General features: G+C 43.2%; 1 protein-coding gene across 3 annotated transcripts in view; it reads right to left on the bottom strand.

The window, feature by feature from the left end:
• Window positions 1-13,320: 13,320 nt before the first annotated feature.
• tsc22d2 (TSC22 domain family 2) overlaps window positions 13,321-22,679 on the bottom strand; it is a 93,658-nt gene continuing 84,299 nt past the window's right edge. For 2 of the 3 annotated variants that reach the window (XM_080185991.1, XM_080185992.1), the window contains 2 exons: window positions 17,572-17,623; window positions 13,321-14,604 (listed from right to left, as the gene is read on the bottom strand). In XM_080185991.1, coding sequence (XP_080042117.1) covers window positions 14,329-14,604; window positions 17,572-17,623 — 328 coding nt within the window. In that variant the 3' untranslated portion in view covers window positions 13,321-14,328. The remainder of the gene's footprint in view (window positions 14,605-17,571; window positions 17,624-22,679) is intronic. The other variant, XM_080185993.1, reaches the window with a different exon arrangement.

Raw genomic sequence — 22,679 nt, 5'->3', positions numbered from 1 at the left:
TATTTCCAACAGGACCTTTCATTTCCACATATAATATACACATAACATATAATTCCACATTTCCACACATAATTTTATGCTGTTCTTTAGGATTTAAACATTTATTTTCTTTTCCCTTTGTTTGTTTTCCAAATTGTGGGGTGGGGCGGGTGGAGGGGGCGGGATATCAGGGTTTTTGTACTCAATAATCACACGGATTTTATCATTTCTCAAACCACCCCACATCCAACGTCATAATTCTGACTCACCCAGTTTGGCCACAAGTAGAGGCAGGAGAGAGGATGTGGGCAGAATGTCTGAGAAGATTGTACAAGATAAGAGGGCAGCAGGTAAACTCCTATAATTTACATGACAAGGGAAGAACTATATTAAACTCTCAGGTTCTCCAGCAAGTGGTCAGTCTTTGATTTACATAAGAACATAAGAAATAGGAGCAGGAGTAGGCCATCTAGCCCTTCGAGCCTGCCCCGCCATTCAATAAGATCATGGCTGATCTGTCGTGGCTCAGTTCCACATTCCCGCCCTCTCCCCATAACCCTTAATCCCCTTGCTTATCAAAAACCCATCAACCCGCGTCTTAAAAATATTTAGCGAGGCAGCCTCCACCACTTCAACGGGCAGAGAATTCCAGAGATTCACCACCCTTTGAGTGAAGAAGTTCCTCCTCAACTCCGTTCTAAACCGCCCCCCCTTTATCTTGAGGCTGTGCCCCCTAGTCCTACTGTCCTTTCTGAGCGGGAAGAGTCTCTCCACCTTGATTTGATCTAATTTATTATTTCAGTGAGATGTCTCACAACACCAGCCATCCCAGTCTAACACCAGCAACTCCACATCATGATTTATTATTGTTGCATGTATTGGGATACAGTGAAAAATATTCATTCTTGCGCGCTATACATATAAAGCATACCATTCATAGAGAAGGAAATGAGAAGGTGCAGAATGTAGTGTTACAGTCATAGCTAGGGTGTAGAGAAAGATCAACTTAGTGCGAGGTAGGTCCATTCAAAAGCAGGGAGGAAGTTATTCTTGAGTCAGTTGATGGGTGACCTCAGACTTTTGTATCTTTTTCCCGACAAAAGAAGGTGGAAGAGAGAATGTCCGGGGTGCGTGGGGTCCTTAATTATGCTGGCTGCTTTGCCGAGGCATCGGGAAGTGTGGACAGAGTCAATGGATAGGAGGCTGGTTTGCATGATGGACTGGGCTTCATTCACCACCCTTTATAGTTTCTTGAGCCCCAGGGTACTCCCACATTCCCAAGTTGAAAATCTATCCCTTTACATTTGGATCCCAGAGAGGTTAATTAATCCTGTAATAGGAAATGAAAACATAAAATGCGCTAATTACATAAGTGACTCTTTTCCAGGAAAATAACATGTCACCATGTTCCTGTACATAATAACCGTATTACCAGAGAAAACAAAACATCTGCATTGTGATCAGCCATTAAACCCTCGAGGGTTGGATTGCCTGCTGATACTCACAAAAGTCCATTTAGCCCCTCAGGTCCATTTGACAGATTTGCTGCCGTTTACAGCACCCGAAGCTGTTCGGCCCAGCATGTCCATGCCAGTCGGACTGCACTGATTCCATCTCCAGCACTTGGCTCATCAGCCCTGAGGTTACGGCAGTACAAGTGAATTTGCCTACTCCCACTGACCTGCACTTGGACCATATCCCTCTACACCCCTCTCATCCATGAACCCATCCAAGTTTTTCTTAAATGTTAAAAGTGACCCCACGCTCCCACCACTCTCTGCGTGAAGAATCCCCCCCCTAATATTCCCTTTAAACTTTTCTCCTTTCACCCTTAACCCATGCCCTCTGGTTTTTTTTCTCCTCTAGCCTCAGTGGAAAAAGCCTGCTTGCATTCACTCTATCTATACCCATCAAAATCTTATACACCTCTATCAAATCTCCCCTCATTCTTCTAAGCTCCAGGGAATAAAGTCCTAACCTACTCAATCTCTCTCTGTAATCAGCTTCTCAAGTCCTGGCAACATCCTTGTGAACCTTCTCTGCACTCTTTCAACCTTATTTACATCCTTCCTCTAAGTAGGTGATCAAAACTGTACACAATACTCTAAATTCGGTCTCACCAATGCCTTATACAACCTTACCATAACACTCCAACTTTTATACTCAAATTTATAAAGGCCAATGTACCAAAAGCACTCTTTACGACCCTATAATAAACTACAATAAAGTTTATTTATTAGTCACAAGTATGCTTACATTAACACTGCAATGAAGCTACTGTGAAAATCCCCTAGTCTCCACACTCTGGCGCCTGTTCGGGTACACTGAGGGAGAATTTAGTATGGTCAGTGCACCTAACCAGCACATCTTTCAGACTATGGGAGGGAACCGGAGCACCAAGAGGAAACCCACGCAGACATGGAGAAAACATACAGACTCTGCACAGACAGTGAGCCAAGCAGGGAGTAGAACCCGGGTCCCCAGCGCTGTGAGGCAGCAGTGCTAACCACTGTGCTTCAGTAGGGAGATCGCAGGGCACCATAAGGAGAAAGTATGGAGCAGAAACTAACAGAGCTGAGAAAGTTCGGAGGAGCAGAGACCACGGTTGCGTCAATTATAGAATCATACAGCGCAGAAAGTCCACACCGACACATTAAAAAAAACCTGAACTCCGACCTAATCCCATCTGCCAGCACTTGGCCCGTGAATGTTATGACGTGCCAAATGCTCATCCAGACAATTTTTAAAGGATGTGAGGCTACCCACCTCTATCACCCTCCCAAGCAGTGCATTCCAGACCATCACCACCCTCTGGCTAAAAAAGTTTGTCCTCACATCCCCCCTAAACCTCCTGCCTTTCACCTCGAACCTATGTCCTCTCGTGACTTACTCTTCAACTCAAGGCAACAGCTACTCATTACCATTCTGTCCATGTCTCTCATAATCCTGTACACCTCGATCAGGTCACCCCTCTGTCTTCTCCGCTCCAACGAAAAACACAGATCCCTGTGATACACCACTGACTTCCAGTCACTAAAGCAGCCTTTTGTCATCACCCTCTGTCTCCTGCTACTGAGGAAATTTTGAATTCACTTTTTCAAAATATCTTGTATCCCATGTGAATTTACCTTCTTTACAAGTCTCCCATGTGGGACCTTGTCAAAGGTTTTGCTGAAATCCATATAAACTATATTGACTGCACTATCCTTGTCTACACACCTCCTCAAAAAATTCAAATCTGTTAGACATGACCATCCTCTGATGAAGCCAGGCTATCGCTGATTAAGCTTTGCATCTCCAAGTGGAGATAGATGCTTTCCTTCAGAAGTTTCTCTAATAGCCTCCCTACCACTGACCTGAGACTCACTGGTCTGTAATTCCCTGGTTTATCTTGACAACCCTTCTTAAATAGCAGAACACATTAGCTGTTCTCCAGTCATCTGGCACCTCCCCCGTGGCCAGAAAGGAATTAAAAATTTGGATCAGAGCCCCTACATCCTCCTCCCTTGTCTCCCACAGCAGCCTTGGGCATGATTCATCCAGACTTGGAGATTTATCCACTTTCAAGGCTGCCAACATTTTCAGTATCTCGTCCTTCCCTATTAAAATTTGTTCAGGAACCTCACAGTCTCTCTCCCTGAATTCCATACCATTGTCCTCATTCTCTTGGGTGAAGACGGATTTGAAATATTCATTCAATATTCTACCAATGTCCTCTGGCTCCACCCACAGGTTATCCCCTTCATCCCGAATGGGCCCTACTCCTTTCCTGGCTATCCTCTTGCCATTGATATAGAATGTCTTGGAATTTTCCCTGCTTTTACCAGCAAGATCTCGCTCATATCCCCTCTTTGCATTCCTAACTGCTTCCTTAAGTCCCACCCTGCCCTTCCCATACCTCACTAATGCCTCCATTGATTTGCTCCCCTTGTACTTTTTAAAAGCCTTTATTTTCCTTCTCATTGTATCCTGAATATCTCTGGTCACCCATGGTTCTGTGGGCTTGTTATTCTTACCTATCACCCTAAAGGGAACATGCTGGGCTTGCACCCTCCCCATTTCATTTTTAAATGCCCCCCTCTGTTCTTCTATAAATTTTCCCATTATTAGCTGCTCCCAGTCTACCTTAGCCAGATCCTGTCTTATTTTACTAAAATCTGCTTTTCCCAAATCCAACACTTTTTTTGTCTATTTCCTTGTCCATATCAAGTTTAAATTATACCATGTTGTGATCGCTATCACTAAAACGCTCCCCTCGTCTGGCTTCATTTCCCAAAATCAGGTCCAACACAGCCCTTGTTGAACCCTTCACATCTTGATTTAAAAAGTTCTCCTATCCACGTTTCAAAAAATCTGCTCCATCCAAGCCCTTAACATTATATGCATATCTCAGTTAATGGTGGGAAAGTTGAAAACATCTAGTAATCTTATTATTATTGCTTCTAAACACTTCCACAAATTGAATACACATTTGCTCCTCATCAAATTGACAAAATTGCTACAGAAAGATTTCCCACTTTTTGCCTAACAGTAAACCGAGGAAAATGCAAAGAGAAAAAGGCTTATTAATTGATTGGAAAAGGTGACCAATGGACTATAATGATGGGGAAATGTGAAATCATCCACTATGATGGGTGGTACAGTAAGCAGGATATTATCAGAGGGATTTGGGTGCTCTTGTAGACAAGTTACGAAGTTAACATACAGGCACAGCTAACAATTCAGAAAATGACAAGTTAGCTTTTATTGCATGAGGATTGGACTATTAAGAGACAGGAATTCTTACTGCAATTGTCAAGGGTTTGGGAGAGACCACAGCTGGAATGCTGCTGGTCTCCTTACTTAAGGATATACCTGCTTCAGAGATGGGTGTATTGTACTGATTCCTGAAAATGTTGCCTTGTGAGGGGAAACATCTTGTCAGTACCCAGTCTGTCAAATCCACTCAGAGTCTTTTTGTTTCAATAAGATCACCTCTCATTCTTCTAAACTCCAACAGTGGAGGCCCAACCTGTTTAACCCTTCCTCAAGAGGACTTATTCCTGGAATGAAGGGGTTAAGTGAACCATCTCTGAACTATGTACAATGCAATTACATCCATTCTTAACCAGAGACCGAAACTGTACACAGTACTCCACCTGTGGTCCCACCACATCGGGTGGCATGGTGGTTAGCACTGCTGCCTCACAGCATCAAGGACACGGGTTCAATTCTTGGCTTGGGTCACTGTCTGTGTGGAGTCTGCACGTCCTCCTTGTGTCTGTGTGGGTTTCCTCCGGGTGCTCTGGTTTCCTTCAACAGTTTGAAAGATGTGCTGGTTAAATGCATTGACCTGAACGGGAGTGTGGCAACTAGGGGAATTTCACAGTAACTTCATTGCAGTGTTAATGTAACCCTTACTTGTGACTAATAAATAAACTTTACCAATGCTCTGCACAACTGTCAAAAAACTCCTATTTTTATTCTTAAATCTTCTTGCAATAAATTCCATTTGTCTTCCTAATCACTTCATGCACCTGCATACCAACTTTTTGTGATTCAGTACCAGGACAGTCAGATCCCTCTGTAGTGGAGGAGTATTGCAATCTTACTCCATTTAGATATGCTTGCTTTTTCATTCTTCCTGTCAAGTAGATAAGTTCACATTTTCCCACAATGTACTCCATCTGATAAATTTCTGCCTACTTACTCCTCCCTAAATCCCTTTGCAGACTTGTCATAGAATCCCCACAGTGCAGAAAGAGGCCATTCAGCCCATCAAGCCTGCAACAACAGTCCCACCCAGACCCTATTGCCATAGCCCCACATATTTACCCTGCTAGACCCCCTGACACTTAGGCGGAAATTTAGCACAGCCGATCCATCTGACCTGCACATCTTTGGAGTATGGGAGGAAACCGGAGGAAACCCACGCAGACACGGGGAGGATGTGCAAACTCCATACAGTCACCTGAGGCTGGAATCGAACTGGGGTCCCTGGCGCTGTGAGGCCAAGATGTGGAGATGCCAGTGGGGACTCACCTGATGAAGGGGCAGCACTCCGAAAGCTTGTGGCTTGTGCTAGCAAATAAACCTGTTGGACTTTAACCTGGTGTTGTGAAACTTCTTATTGTGCTGTGAGGCAGCAGTGCTAACCTTTGTCACCTTGGCTACTGACTTTCCTTTCTGTATCATCAGCAAACTTAGTTCCTTACTTTCAAGCCCCTTCATCTAAGATTGTAAACAGTTGGCTCCAGCACTCATCCCTGTGACCCTCCACTAGTTAAAGCTTGCTCACTAGAGGAAAAAGACCCATTTATCCTTGCTCTCTGGTCCCTGTTATGTCAATCCAAGAATGCCAATGGAGAGTATGTGCAGCAAAGGATTTGCACGTTCTTCTTCGGGGCAGGAAGAGACTAGTTTTTGAAAAATGAATAAGCATTCCTCATGTTATCTGCTGAAAACGTAGGAGATCAAGATCTGATTCAGCCACTGCAAGCCTGATGGTTGTGAGCACCAAGGACCTTCCAGCAAAAGGAAGCTTATGAATGCAGAACTGAATCAAAATGGGGGAACTGGGACTCTGCTGATGTGTTAAAGGAGATCTGAAGGAACAGCAAGAAGTGGAGTAATATTGTAAAACAGCAATGGTTCAATTCAGCAACTTCTCACTTAAAGTTCATTTATTAGCGTCTCTAATAATCGTAATCTAAGGTGGCGCAGGAGCAAGGTGACTTCTTGCAAGCTGTGCCCAGTATACCTTCTAATTCTATTTTTTACTCTCGTTCTATGCTTCTAAAATTTCATTCTAACTCTTTTAAACACTCTCACAATGCTTTAATGCAATTTCTTCTGACCATTCTGCACTCTCTCATTTCCTTCTCTATGAACAGTATGTTTTGTCTGTATCGCGTGCAGCAAACAATACTTCTCACTATATGTTAGCACGTGACAATAATAAATCAAATCAAAATCAAAATTAACACTCCAATGAAGTTACTGTGAAAAACCCCTAGTCATCACACAGTGGTGCCTGTTCAGGTACACAGAGGGAGAATTTAGCATGGCCAATGCACCCAACCAGCACGTTTTTCAGACAGTGGGAGGAAACTGGAGCATCCAGAGGAAACCCACGCAGACACAGGGAGAATGTACAAATTCCACACAGTAACCCGAGCCAGGAATTGAATCTGGGTCCCTGGCACAGTGTGGCTGCAGTGCTAACCACTGTGTTCTGCCCCTAAATGATAATTCACAGGTCTCAACCTCCTTGACAATAACAGCACACCTAAAAAAAATGAAATGCTTTCAATGGAAGCACTTAAACTTTGTGCCTCTAATTAAAAGGTATTAAAACTCAATGATATCAACACATCAAATTTAAATATCATCTCTGATCACTTCCTTGTATCACCCATTATGTATATGCAGCTTCCACACTGCTAGTGTTACCTTCTTCTGTCTCCATACTTAGAAAAAGCTATCCCTAATTCACATAGAACTGCACCTTCCAAGCCTCAACCACCTAGCTTTTCTGCCTTGCATTCGCCGCGACACCTCTGCAGCTGCTGATTTGAGCAACTGCAACCTCATTTCCACCTTTGCTGCCCTAGTCCCCAGTAAAACCATTATTCCCGCTCACCCTATTATAGCCCTCATCTCCACTCTCCCAAGTCCCAAGAACACAGACTAAAAGGATATGGTAGACAACTGATCTGGCCACCCAGCACTAGATCTGGCTGCACCATACAATTTATTAACAGGTTCTGCTCTCATCTGCTAAACCCAATCAGTATTCAGGCAAAGATTACCCCAAACTCTGTTTCTTGAACTGCTTAGCCAACTTCTTAAACCCCTCTCCCTTCCACCAAAGTCAGAGAAACCAGTGAACTTTGTCAGCAAGATCCAGACTATTTTGCCAGGTCCCTTCCTTCCACTATACCCCTGTCTACATCAACGGAGACAAAGTAGAAATGGTCAAAAGCTTCAAGTTTTTTGGTGTCCAAATCACCAACAATCTGTCCTGGTCCCTCCTTGCGGATGCTTTAGTTAAAAAAGCCCACCAACGCCTCTACTTTCTCAGAAGGCTAAGGAAATTTGGCATGTCCACTACAACTCTCACCAACTTCTACAAATGCACCATAGAAAGCATTCTTTCTGATTGTATCACAGCTTGGTATGGCTCTTGCTCAGTCCAAGGCCACAATAAACTACAACGGGTCGTGAACAAAGCCCAGTCCATCATGCAAACCAGCCTCCCATCCATTGACTCTGTCTGCACTTCCCGCTGCCTCAGAAAAGCAGCCAGCATAATCAAAGACCCCAGGCACCCCGGATATTCTCTCTTCCACTTTCTTCCATTGGGAGACGGATACAGAAGTCTGAGGTCATGCACCAACCAACTCAAATACAGCAGCTTTCCTGCTGCCATCAGGCATTTGAATGGATCGACCTGCATTAAGTTGACCTTTCTCTACACCCTAGCTATGACTGTAACACTACATTCAGCACTCTCTCCTTCTCTGTGAACAATATGCTTTGTCTGTATAACACACAAGAAACAATACGCTTCACTGTGTCCCAATACACGTGACAATAATAGATCAAATCAACTTGTCAAACTTCCTGTAACACTCTCCTCTGCCTGAGCCCTGAACTTGCTTCCTTCTCTAGTTTCTCTCCCATCTCCCTCTCTTGCCCTTTCTGAGCTCATCATATACAAGAGCCACCTCGATCCTATTCCCACTGAACTGCTGATTATCCAATTTCCTCTCCTGATCCTCATTCGGTGTTTTTATTTAAAACCTGCCATCATTACTGCTGTAAAAGAGAGCAAACCCTCACCCTCAATCCCAAACACTCTTCTCCAAGGTTCTTGGACATGTCATTACCTCCCAAATCCATTCCATCTTTCCTGGCGTTCCATGTGTGAATTGCTCCAATCAGGTTTCCATTCGTCAGAGTATCGAAACAGCTCTGATCAAAGACAATTAAAGGCAGCTTTTTCCCATTGCGTCTATCTTGATCTGGTCTGCAGCCTTTGACGTGGTTACCACAGCATCCACCTCACGACTGTGGTCCAGTTGGGGACAACTGCTCTCACCTGACTCCATTCTTAAATAATTGCAGCCAGGGTATCATCTGCAATGGTTTCTCTTCCTGCTCCTGCTGTTGCTTCTGGTGTCTCCTAAGGATCCATCCTTGGCCCTCCTATTTCTCATCTACATGCTGCCTCTTAGTAACATTATCCAGAAGTAGTTTTCACTAACACGACCACTCCCATTGATGGTAAATTGTCTGACTGCTCATCTGACATCTAGTACTGGATAAGGAATAGTTTTCTCTAATATTGGAAAGAATTAAGTTGTTTTCAATGCCCCTTCCACTCGCTAGCTACTAATTCCATCCCTCTGACAACAGCCCTGAGATTAACCCAACCTGTTTGTAAGCTTGGCATCACATCTGACTCTCCAGGCTCATTCTCACCACAACAGCCTCTTATCATCTCTGTGACATTGCACAACTTCACTGTTTTCATAAGAACATAAGAACATAAGAAATAGGAGCAGGAGTAGGCCATCTGGCCCTTCGAGCCTGCCCCGCCATTCAATAAGATCATGGCTGATCTGTCGTGGCTCAGTTCCACTTTCCCGCCCTCTCCCCATAACCCTTAATCCCCTCTCTTATCAAAAACCCATCAACCCGCTTCTTAAAAATATTTAGCGAGGCAGCCTCCACCACTTCAACGGGCAGAGAATTCCAGAGATTCACCACCCTTTGAGTGAAGAAGTTCCTCCTCAACTCCGTTCTGAACCGCCCCCCCTTTATCTTGAGGCTGTGCCCCCTAGTCCTACTGTCTTTTTTGAGCGGGAAGAGTCTTTCCACCTCTATCCTATCCATCCCATTCATCATCTTATACGTCTCAATGAGATCTCCCCTCATTCTTCTAAACTCTAACGAGTACAAGCCTAGTTTATTCAGCCTCTCCTCATAGCTCAACCCCCTCAACTCCGGTATCAGCCTAGTAAACCTCCTCTGCACTCCCTCCAAGGCCAAAATATCCTTGCGCAGGTGCGGCGCCCAAAACTGCACACAGTACTCCAGCTGCGGCCTCACCAATGCCCTATACAGCTGCAGCAAGACCTCCCTACTTTTATATTCAATCCCCCTCGCTATGAAGGCCAGCATCCCATTCGCCTTCCTGACCACCTGCTGCACCTGCAGGCTGGGTTTTTGCGACTCATGCACAAGGACCCCGAGGTCCCTCTGCACCGTCGCCTGCTGCAGTTTTTCGCCACGTAAGTAATAGTCCTTCCTACCATTCTTCCTACCAAAGTGGACCACCTCACACTTGCCAACATTAAATTCCATTTGCCATTTCCTGGCCCATTCACCCAGCCTGCTTGAATGCTCATTCATGCTGTGGTTATGTTGAAACTTGACCATTCCAACACACCTCAGCTCTCCCACATTCCACTGTCCGGAAGCCAGAGGTCATGCAAAACTCTGGCCCGTGTCTTAACCTGCACCAAGTCCTTATCTCCTATCACCCGTGCTCTCTGGCCTAGAGCTACGCCCTCATTTTCAAATTCTCATTTCCAAATCCCTCCATGGTCACACTCCTGCCTAATTCCTCTCCAGCAAACCTACTGCGCCGCCACTCCCCCTACTTCTGCATCCCTGATTTTTAACTGCTCCACTATTGGTGTCTGTGCCCTCAGTTGTCTAAGTTAAAATTTTGAAGTTTACTCATTAGTGTCGCAAGTAGGCTTGCATTAACACTGCAGTGAAGTTATTATGAAAAATCCCCTAGTCGCCACACTCTGGCGCCTGTTCGAATTCACCGAGGGAGAATTTGGCATGGCTAATGCACCTAACCAGCACGTCTTTTGGACTTTGGAAGGAAACCGGAGCACCCGGAGGAAACCCATGCAGACACAGGGAGAATGTGCAAACTCCACACAGGAAGTGACCCAAGATAGGAATCGAACCGGGTCCCTGGTGCTGTGAGACAACAGTGCTAACCACTGTGCCACCCAGACCCTGAGCTCTGGAACTCCCTCCCTTAAATCTCTCCACCTCTCTACTTTACTTTCGATATTTAAGAAGCTCCTTAAAGCCTCCCTCTTGACAGAGCTGTTGTTCATCTGACTCAATATCTCCTGATGTCATTCAGTGTCATAATTTGCTTTATAAATGTCCCTGTTAAGTGCCTTGGAATGTTTTATTACGTTATTATTGCTATTTAAATAGAAGCTGTTTACTTGCTGTTTTAAAAAAAATCTTTAAAAGGCTGTTGAGAAAAACAAACAGAGGCAAATGAGGGAAAACAAATAAAGTGCCTGCATTGCTGACCAGCATGTGATAGCAGCAGATCAATCAGCCGCTGGAGTCTTGTGCTCCAAACGTCACAGAAATCGATAGCAGGCCTTTGTTACAAAGGAGCATTACAACACAAGAAGATTTAACTAAACAGCGTTTGGATTAAATTAAACATTATTAGATTTAGTTGGGATCTATGACAGCCAATTTAAGTTGATACCGCAAGCTTCCCATTTCTCCAGTCCCACCCAGAATAATTATGTAGCTAGTCCCCCGACACTAAGGGGAAATTTAGTTTGGCCAATCCACCGAACCTGCACATCTTTGGACTGTGGGGGGAACCAGAAGCCCCCCACCGCCCCGGAGGAAACCCACGCAGACACAGGGAGAATGTGCAAACGCCAACAATTTTGCTTTTTAAAAAGCATTTAGATGGTTACATGGGTAAGGTGGGTATAGAGGGATATGGGCCAAATGCAGGCAATTTGGGTTAGTTTAGGGGTTTAAAAACAAGGGCAGCATGGACAAGTTGGGCCAAAAGGCCTGTTTCCATGCTATAAACTTCTACGACTCGACACAGACAGTGACCCAAGCACGTGAGAAATGCTGTTCGGGCGCGTTGTCCTTTTGCCATAGTATCTCACCAAAGATGTGGAGATGCCGGCGTTGGACTGGGGTAAGCACCGTCAGAAGTCTCTCAACACCAGGTTAAAGTCCAACAGCTTTATTTGGCAGCACAAGCTTTTGGAGTATCAGGCTCCTGTGGGACTTTAACCTGGTTTTGTGAAACTTCTTACTATCCCACCAAAGACACCGCTGAGCACCATCTTTCTGCTTCCTCCAAACCAAGTGCAGTGGTTAGCACCTCACAGCTCCAGAAACCCAGGTTTGATTCCCAGCTTGGGCCACTGTCTACGTGGAGTTTGCATGTTCTCCCTGTTTTTGAGCGTGTTTCCTCCGGTGCTCCGGTTTCCTCTCATAGTCCAAAAGTATGTAGGTTAAGTGAATTGGACATCTAAATTCTTCCTCAGTGTACCTGAACAGGAGCTAGAGTGTGGCGACTAGGGGATTTTCACAGTATCTTCATTGAAGTGTGGAAGTAAGCCTATTTGTGGCATTAATAAATCAACTTTAAAAGTCAGGCTATGAGAATCTCCTGTGATCTTGTGATTATGAGTCAGTCAGACATAACCGGCTGAAAGCCCAGGACTCGAACATGCATTTCAGCCCTTGCTACAAAAGTTGGGACATCGTGGAGGTAAGAGGTTTATTTCAAACTCCTGGCTTGGGTCACTGTTTGTGAGGAGTTTGCATGTTCTCTCCGTGTCTGCGTGGGTTTCCTTCCACAATCCAAAGGTGTGTGGGATTGGTCATGCTAGATTGCCACTTAGCATCAGAGGGGACTAACTAGGATAAATACAAGGGGTTATGGGGATAGGACCTGGCTGGTATTGTGGTCGGTGCAGACTCGATGGGCTGAATGGCCTCTTTCTGCACTGTAGGATTCTCTAAAATATGCTGCGGCATCGCATGCTTCAATTCAAACACTCAGGACAAATAGCACATCTGAATCGGCACGTTGCATTTATTTAAATACAATAAAATCTGCAATGTAACAAAACTTTATGCATATGAAATTCAAAACACCATTTAAATGAACAAAAGATGGCTCACTCCATTTTTTTCTGACTAGCATTTAACACTAGCTTGAATCCAACAGCTGTTTTTTTTAATAGTTTTAATTGGACATTGTTCACAGACTTAAACTTGTTACAGTAAGAGTGCTCAGTAAAAACATGAGGTAAGAAACTGGTTTGATACAGGGGGTCATGCAGAACATGCGAAGAGTGTAAAGGAAACAACGGCTTGTTAAAGCTTGAAAGAAGGAAAAAAAAAGTAAACTAAAATAATGTCTACAGAACAGCCGTACAAAATAAATGAATTCAGATACACAGCTTAGCTTCTTTGGTTACAAAGTAGGTTGAACAATTTCACAGCTTTTTATTATTCCTCCCCCCCTCCCCCATCCACAACCCCCACCCCGCATCCCCCCCTCAAAAACACACTTCGGAGGGGGGAAAAAAAGTAAAAAAAAATGTAAAGAAAATCATGGCAATTCTTTTTTTCTCCAAGATAAAAGAAAATCAGTAACAGAAACGAGGACAGTTTCATCTTTCTTCATCAAAAAAAAAGCCCAAATATCCTTTCAAATTGTTAGTCACAAATGTCCGATGCCTACTTGTACATGTCTGCTATGTTCTTCCTTATAATACTTACACTCTGTACAAAATTTACATTCAAACCAGGATTCGACTATTGCAGAAGAAAATCCCCATGGTAAAACTGCCATTTAGTGTTAGAACTCTTTAAGCCAGGATTTCTTTTTTTTAAATTTTATTATTGCCTATATTTTTTTAAACTAATATATGCAATCCCAACTATCACTTGCTTTTACCAGTAATCTTATAATCTTTAATTTCAAACTTACAAAAAAAAGATTCTATGACATTGTCCATTTACATATGAAAATAGCAGCCCTGTAATAAATAAAAACAAACAGTAAATGAAAATTCATGTATGCAAAAAGTTGCTAGAATGGTGGCTCTTTTCAGACAGAGCTGCTAACTAGGTCTTAATGTTAGACAGGCACAACGACCCAGAGATTCCTATTTCTCATATATATATATATTTTATATATATATGTGTGTATGTGTAAATATATATATATATGATACATATATATAGAAAACCTTGATAAGCCATTAAGATGTAAGTACCCACTTGTCCATAAATCTGATGAAAAAATCAGCTTTCCTCCTACAAATCCTTCAACCACTTTTCTTCGTGCAGTCACACACTTGCGGATGCCCAACTGCGACATCGCACGTAGAAAGCTCTTGCGGATGATTGTCTAATACTGAGAAGGCCAAAGAGCAAAAAACACATTTAAGCACGGCTATTTGCTGTTCAATGTAGAGTGGTAAGAACACCAGTGGCACACAGATTTTATTTTCTGAAGATTTCTTTTCCTATGCAGGCGAGCAATTTTCATGCAGAAGGGACATTAGGCTGCGGTGGAGGCTGTGTCTGTTGTGCGCTCTGTTGATGTTGTGCTACTGCTGTCGGCTGCTGTGTTTGTGAAGTGCTACTGGGGTTGGTCACCTGGTTCTGAAGCTGAGATAGCTGGTCATTGTTCGCTAGTGACTTCAACAGTGAATTCTCTCGCTCGAGTATACAGTTCTTTTCAATCAACTCTTTGATCTGCTCCTTCAGGACTTCCACTTCTTCTCTCACTGCATACATTAGATGGCTTTTCACTAAATCCTGCAATTAAAAAACAAAATATAATCAATGACTTGCATTTTCAAACAGATTTCACACTGGTCTGTAATCCTTCACTGCCTTATTCACCCAGTCTGTTAACAAGAGAAAGTGATGTGAAGTCTGGAATGTTTTTTGTTCCAAGTACCTCATCACAAAGCAAAGAAATAGGTTCAAAATGAAATGATATTTCCTTTGATGGAAATGCCAATTTCCTTGCCAACACTGAAACACATCCCACTAGACACCAATGGTTTCTAGGCACCTCTGATAACCTGCACTGCAGGAGCAGCTCCAGTGTAGAAAACAGGGAACAGACTTCAAAACTAGTTGCCTGTCCATAAGGTAATTATTTGCAGTCTTTTAAACAGAGGGAGCCAGGAGGGAGGTTGCTCAGGGCTGGCATTCGATCAGCTAGCAGGGAGGCTGCGTTGCTCAAGTAAATCCACACCAGGTAAAGGAGCAACTTATGCAGAGACAATTCCCTGCTACAAAACATTTTTCAAATGTGCCCCAAAAATTTGCATATAATAAAATGAGATATTCTAAGGCACTCTGAATCATAATTCCATTGGTAATAGTTGCATTTCTGTTTTACCAGGAGAGTACAAAATAAAAAATAGTGACAGTTGGAAATGCACACTAGTTAGAACAGCTGCCTCACAGCTCCAGGGACCCTGGTTCAATTCTGGCCTCAGGTGACTGTGTGGAGTTTGCATGTTCTCCCCATGTCTGTGTGGATTTCCTCCGGGTGCTCTGAATCCCCCTCAGTCCAAAGATGTGGAGGTTAGGTGGTTTGGGCCATGCTAAATTGCCCCTTAGTGCCCAAAGTTGTGTAGGTTAGGTGGATTAGCTATGGCAAATACACAGGGTTATGGGGATAGGGCAGGTGGAGGGACCTGACTTCCAGAAAGTCAGTGCAAATTTGGTGGGCTGAATGGTCTCCTGCGTTGTATGGATTCGATAGGTAGTGAGGGGGTGCTGACTACCAGTACCTATAAAACACCACAGCAAATTACGCGTAATACATCTTTCCAGCATATGGGGCTATTCAGTCCATGGTGCCTTACTATTCCGTTGGAGCAATCCTAAACTGATCTCACTTCTCTGCAGCCCTGTATCTTTCCTTGCTTCAAATACATGTCCCTTTTTCCCTTAAAGGTTGAAATAGATTCTGCTTCAACTGCCCCACAGAGTAAAGAAATCCATCAATCGATGACTATGTTCAAAAGAAAACATGGATTGTTCTTGGTCTTTGGATGAAGAACTGCTCCAAACCTGTACATAAAGACTGCAGCTCAGAAGATGAAGAAATTGCAATGTCTGCCCATGAATGCATTTAGAAATATCCTCCGATTGTAGAGTTTGCTCACCATATATTAAGTTGATCTTTCTCTATACCTGGGCTATGACTGCAACATTGCATTCTGCACTCTCTCCTTCTCCACTAAGCACTCTACCGACACAGCATACCGTTCATAGAGTGTGCATGAAACCATATTTTCACTGTATCCCAATGCATATGACAATAATAAATCAAATCACATCACATCCAGTCTTACTTTAAGTCAGGAAATATTTTGAGGGACTTTGGAGGGATAGTTCAGCACTTTGTGCTTGGGCTAATCTACAATGGAGCTGTGATTTATATTTTGAGGGGCTTAAAAAGTCCAGAAAAGAATAAAACACCTTACAGTGGGGAACGAGCCAAAGATCAGCAGTTAAAAATCGTTCATCACGAGAGCTTGTAATTAATTCATTCATTTGGTCAACAGAACACAACGCCATCGAGATGTGCTCTTGACTACACAAGAGATTACTTTTACTAAATTTAGATACTGAAATTGGATGCATGTAGGGTGTTGCTAATACTGTCCATGTGAGAAAGATACAAGTACTATACAACTTGGTTTGCAACAAGTTAACTGTTGATTTCAGTTGGGTTGGCAACAAGCGTGCAACAAATGACTGTGGCAAGAACAGAGAGAAGAGAGGCACTTTGAAGTTATACCAGGTTAGAGAATTAAACTGGACGATGAGTCAATTTCAGGGGAAGCCCAAGATTTGGAAAGTTTTTAAAAAAAAATGACTATGTTGAATGGCAAGCTTGCAGTAGACCAGGGAAGGTTCAAGGCAACATATGTTTTGGAGAACAATAAATTCCCAGGTTCTTTTATCATGTGGTAAATCAGAAGGAAAAGAATTCCCAATTCCTCCCAACCTCCTCCCCAAGATCAGGTGACTGCACATCATATCCATGACAGCTCATTACACAACACCAACTCAAATGCAAAGCGGTGGCACTGCTGGCTCACAGCACCTGGGACTTGGGTTCAATTCCAGCCTCGAGTGGCTGTTTGTGTGAAGTTTGTACCTTCTCATGTTTGTGTGGGTTTCTTGCAGGTGCTCCAGTTTCATCCCACAGTCCAAAAATGTGCACGTTAAATTGATTGGCCATGCTAAATTGTCCCTTAGCATCAAGGGGAATAGCAGGGTAAACACATGGGGTTACAGTGATAGGGCCTGGGTAGGATTGTTGTTGGCTCAATTTTGATGGGCCAAATGGCCTCCTGCAGCACCATTGGAATTCTATGAAAGCATCCTTGAGCTCAGAAAAAAAAACTCAATCTCTAAAATTGAGAATTTTAGTTTCGCTCATCCAAGGTTACACCCAGTAACATGGCTAATACTTTTACTATAGTTCAGCTAAATGTTCAAAAATGCTCTTCGTCAAATCTTACACATCATAGCTATTAATGAAATAGCCTTGGATTTATTTATCAATTGATCTATCAACTTGATTTACTCCATCTTTTGGCAAGTTAATTTTACCTTAGATGTGTAACAGATTGGACATGCAAGTCACATTTGGATATTTGTATTGCAAATAATAAGGAATAATCACGGGAAATTTTGCACCATCAACTTGAACAGGAAACAAACTGAATATCAAGGGACCATTTCACTTACCATTGCCTGTTCTATTTTGTTGTCGATAGCTACCACACTGGCTCCTGAAGCACTGTAACAGAAACAAGGAGCTGCATAAATTACAAAGTACAACACTTCTGGAAGACCCCAAAAGATTTACTGGGTATAACGTATAAAAGCTAGACACGTCACACCTCCTTAAACCTTAGTGGATGCACATATAGGGACGCAAAATTCAAGACCGTCTACGTGAAACAACCAGCATCTCGAGTCAAATAAACACAAAATTTAGCTCAATAGAATTGAAAAATCGAGATTTAATCGAGGTTTCCCCCAAAAATGACAGCTCTAACTTTAATCAAACTGCACTGTATTAGGGGCGGCACAGTGGTTAGCACTGCTGCCTCACAGCTCCAGGGACCTGGGTTCGATTCTGGCTTGGGTCACTGTGTGGAGGTTGCACATTCTCCCCATGTCTGTATGGGTTTCCTCCGGGTGCTCCGGTTTCCTCCCGCACTCCAAAATTGTCTGGATTAGGTTGATTGGCCATGCCAAATCGCCCCTTAGTGTCCCAGAAAGCGTAGGCTAGAAGGATTAGCGAGGTAAATATATGGAGTTAAGCAGATGGAGCCTGGGCGGGATTGTTGTCGGTGCAGACTTGATGGGTCGAATGGCTTCCTTCTGTACTGTAGCAATTCTATAATCTAATCTAGTTATCAACTTCCCAGGGATCGACGACTTTCTTTTAGTTTTCTTTTTGGGAGGTGGAGTGTAAAAGAAAGGCAGTCTGGTTACAACTTTACAGAGCATTGGTGAGACAGCACCTAGAGTACTCTGTACAGTTTTGGCCTCATCATATAACCTACATTGGAAGCAATTTAGAGAAAGGGTTCACCAAGCTGATTCCTGGAATAATGGGAGGATGTCTTATGAGGTAAAATTGAGAAGGTTGGGCCTATATACATTGGGGTTTAGAAAAATGAACAATGATCTTATTGAGACATAAAAGATTCTGAAGGGGTTGAACAGGGTAGATGCTAAGAGAATGTTTCCTCTTACAGGGCAATCTAGAAATAGGGGATACAATTTAAAAATTAGTGGTCTCCCATTTATGATCTCTCAGAGGACCATCCATGTTTGGGATTCTCTCCATCACAGAACAGTGGTGGTTAGATTACTGAATGCTTTCAAAGTGGAGTTTGCAGATTTTTGGTACAAGAGGAAGGCAAGGGTTATGGGGAAAAAGGCAGGAAGGTGAAGTTAGGGTCACAATCAGTTCAGCTATGACCTTGGTGGGCAGCACAGTGGCTAGCATTGCTGCCTCACAGTGCCAGGACCCAGGTTCGAATACCGGCTTGGGTCACTGTCTGCCCGGAGTTGCACATTCCCCCGTGTCTGCATGGGTTTCCTCTGGGTGCTCTGAAAGACGTGCTGGGTAGGTGTGTTGACCTGAACAGGGGTCGGAGTGCGGCAACTAACACTGTAATGAAGTTACTGTGAAATTCCCTTAATGTAAGCCTTATTTGTGACTAATAAATAAACTTTAACCTTTAACTTTATGGACTGACAGGGCAAGTTGAAGGGGCTGAACGACTTATCTCTTATGAAGTGACATTCCAGGTACATTTCAACACAACATCTTAATATGCAATACTGTCCAAAACTTGTATAGTCTGTATTTAAAAAAAATGTACAACAGACATTTTTTTTCTGTGGCATAGCATTTAAGAAACAATAAATCCATTGTATTTGGCAACATAAATCGAGGGATTGAGTTTAGGAGTCGGGAGGTAATGCTGGAACTTTATAAGACCCTTGTCAGGCCTCATTTGGAGTATTGTGCGCAGTTCTGGTCGCCTCACTATAGGAAAGATGTAGAAGCTATTGAAAGGGTGCAGAGGAGATTTACAAGGATGTTGCCTGGACTGGGAGGCATGCCTTATGAAGTTAGGTTGAGGGAGCTGGGACTCTTTTCCCTGGAGAGACGAAGGTTGAGAGGCGACCTGATAGAAGTTTACAAAATGTTGAGAGGAATAGATAGGGTGGACTCTCAGAGGCTATTTCCCCGGTTTGAAATGGTCGCTACGAGAGGACACAGATTTAAGGTGCGGGGAGGGAGGTTCAGAAGTGATGTTAGGGGTAAGTTTTTCACTCAGAGGGTGGTGAGTGAATGGAATCGGCTGCCGTCAGTGGTGGTGGAGGCGAACTCGCTGGGGTCTTTTAAAAGACTTCTGGATGAGTATATGGGGTTTAATGAGATTGAGGGTTATAGATAGGTCTGTAGGTTGGTAGGTGATGTGGTCGGCGCAACTTGTGGGCCGAAGGGCCTGTTTGTGCTGTAGTGTTCTATGTTCTATAAACTTTGGTTGATTTGTTTTGAATTCATCAGAATCCAATGGCCTCAGCACTATGCTAGACACATCTTTCCACACTTGGGTTGAGAAATGCACAGAAGACAGTTCCCAGTAATTTAGTGGGAGCAACTCAGTATACATAGAGCAACCTGTCATAACAAACAATGAATTTTTAAAAAAAGCCTCGATATTCATTTGCATGATAACAAAACACTGGACAAGCTTTCAACAAGTTCAAACTGAAGAGAAAACGTGTTTTTGGATCTTAGCGTGACCAGCTCTTGACACAGTGCTCTCATAACCCACAACACCCACATGCAAACTTACCAAACTGAGGAAGCTGATGGCTGGGAACACTTCCTTTTTTCTGATTTTAAAAGCTTACCAAATTGTCACAAGTTGTGCATTTGCGCTGGCGTCCCACTGAACATGACATGACAAATGGGAGCCACATGTTTAAAGGCGTTTCACTTTAGTGCTAATTTCTTTCCCCATCCCGACCAAGTCTAAGACATAGAGAAGTACAATACATCGCAACAATGCCTGATGAACCAATTCACATGTTTTAATACAGCGTGCCTACAATATTCTTAGATCTTATACTTTTGGGGGGGGGGGGGTGCGGGGTGTTGTGTCATTTGTGATATATTTCAAATCTTCTACTCAAGAGGAGGTTTATTGTGGCATCAATGCAATCAATCATCGCTGCTTTTCTGATATTGCTGGATCATGGTGCACCATATACCAGATAAAGTAATTCCGGAAGGCATTGAAAACATATTGAATGTTCCTGAGGTGTTCATATTACAGTGTAATATTCCAATTATATGTTGAATCATTTAAAAACTTCTGAACACAGTTTGTCTCAATACAGCAAGCTGTCTGAGAGAGGCTGGATAACACCGGCACGGTTTGGCTTTATTTACTGGTTCATCACCATCTTCTCAGAAGCAACTAGGGATAGGCAATGAAAGTGGACCCAACCAGCAACACAAACATCCTGAGAAAACACCCCCACCCCACACATCATCCAAAACCTAGGATAAGGACAGGTATAGGGCAGCATGGACAAGTTGGACCGAAGGGTCTGTTCCTGTGCTGTAAACCTCTATGATTCTATGCAGTATAGCAAAAAGGGCAGTTTGCTCAGGAATGATCAAGCACGTCCCCAAATTGTAGAAAATTTTCAAAAACAAATATTTAAGATTAATCACACTGTACTGGATATCCTATGATAAAGCTTGCATGATGTACAGGGTCTCATCGCAAAAGCACTCCATATAATTAAGTGTACACAGTGTCATGCAGGAAATACACAAAGCATCATTTACAACTGATCAGGTGATTTGCAAAGAACTAAAGGTGACTGGGGCAGTGGTGGTGGTTTGGGGGTGGGGGAGAAGGGGGGGGTAAAGAGTTATACAGCAAATTGATTCAATAATGACTTTCAAAAAGGAACCAAATAATTGCAGTGGAAGATCTAAATAAATGTGGTAATAGAATTGGAGAATGCGACTATTTGGAGTTCTTTCAAACAGCTGACATGGTAGACCGATTAGCTTCGTTCTGTGCTCTTATACATTCTATGATTTTTTTAACCATGTCTTACAGGTCAAGGAGGGAGTGTTAGCTTGGGCATCAAAGCTGCTTGGACAATGACATGGGATTTTTCAACACCCACTTAAACCACCAGAGGAAGCAGATTGGACCATTGTGTTAACATATCTCCAGATTATCATGTGGCCCTGGAAGCAAGCAGGCAGGTCATCTCCTTGACCACAGATTGAGGAATGCCACATTCCAAGCAAAAAGCAAGCTATTTCATAAATCACAGGGCACATTATGCAGAAATATTGGTAGCGATCTGCATTACTTTAAATTCAAATATTAGGGTGCTGAAAGTTGTATATTTTTACAGTCTCTAAAATCTAATCTTTAAGCTAATTTGCAGCTAATTCACCCAGACTAACAGCTGCAAAACCCATTTCACTTTGCACTGAAAAGTGAGATCAGAATCGCAAAGCGTTTTCCATTCACCTGCTAAACTAAAAATAAAATACATCTGTCGAACAGCAGTTGCAATGCATGAGTTTGTCTGGCTCCTTTGGGCAAACTACCCCACAGTTCACCAGATACCCAATTCAATACCATGAACTAATTAATCAGTTGCAGGTTTAACCCAGTAAGAAAAGAGCATTGAATAAGTATGAGTGGAATGGTTCAAGAGGCACCTGAATGTACACAGTTGCCGTTAATTTGTGCAACTGACACTCAATGATAACACCAGAAAAAATTGCTTGCATAAAGCTTGATGATAAACAAGCCTTTTGTCCCCCCTTTTCATGGGATGCTGGCATCACTGGCTAGTCGAGCAGCTGTTGTCCATTCTCACTTTCCTCAGGAAGATGGTAGTGAGTCACCTTATTGACCCTCTGCAGTCCATATGTTGTAGATAAACCCAGTGTTATTAGAAAGGGAGTTCCAGGATTTTGACCCAGCGACACTGAAGGAATGGCAGATATAGCTCTAAGTCAGGACGGTGTGGGGCTTGGAGGGGAACTTGCAAGTAGGTGGAGCTCCCACATATCTGCTGCCCTGCTCCTTCTAGGAGGTAGAGGTTGTGGATTCAGAAAGTGCTGTTGAAGGAGCCTTGGTGAATTGCTGCAGTGCATCTTGTAGATGGTACACACGGCACCATCATGTTGGGTGGTGGGATAGGATGCCAATCAATTTGACTGTTTCCCCCTTGGATGGTATCAAATTTCTGACTGTTGTTGGAATTGCATTCATCTA

Source organism: Carcharhinus amblyrhynchos, chromosome 3 (assembly GCF_965287045.1).
Source record: "Carcharhinus amblyrhynchos chromosome 3, sCarAmb.v2.hapA, whole genome shotgun sequence".
NCBI classification, from domain to species: domain Eukaryota; kingdom Metazoa; phylum Chordata; class Chondrichthyes; order Carcharhiniformes; family Carcharhinidae; genus Carcharhinus; species Carcharhinus amblyrhynchos.
Note: the sequence above shows the minus strand (reverse complement) of the source record. Positions and strands in the feature narration are given on the sequence as shown.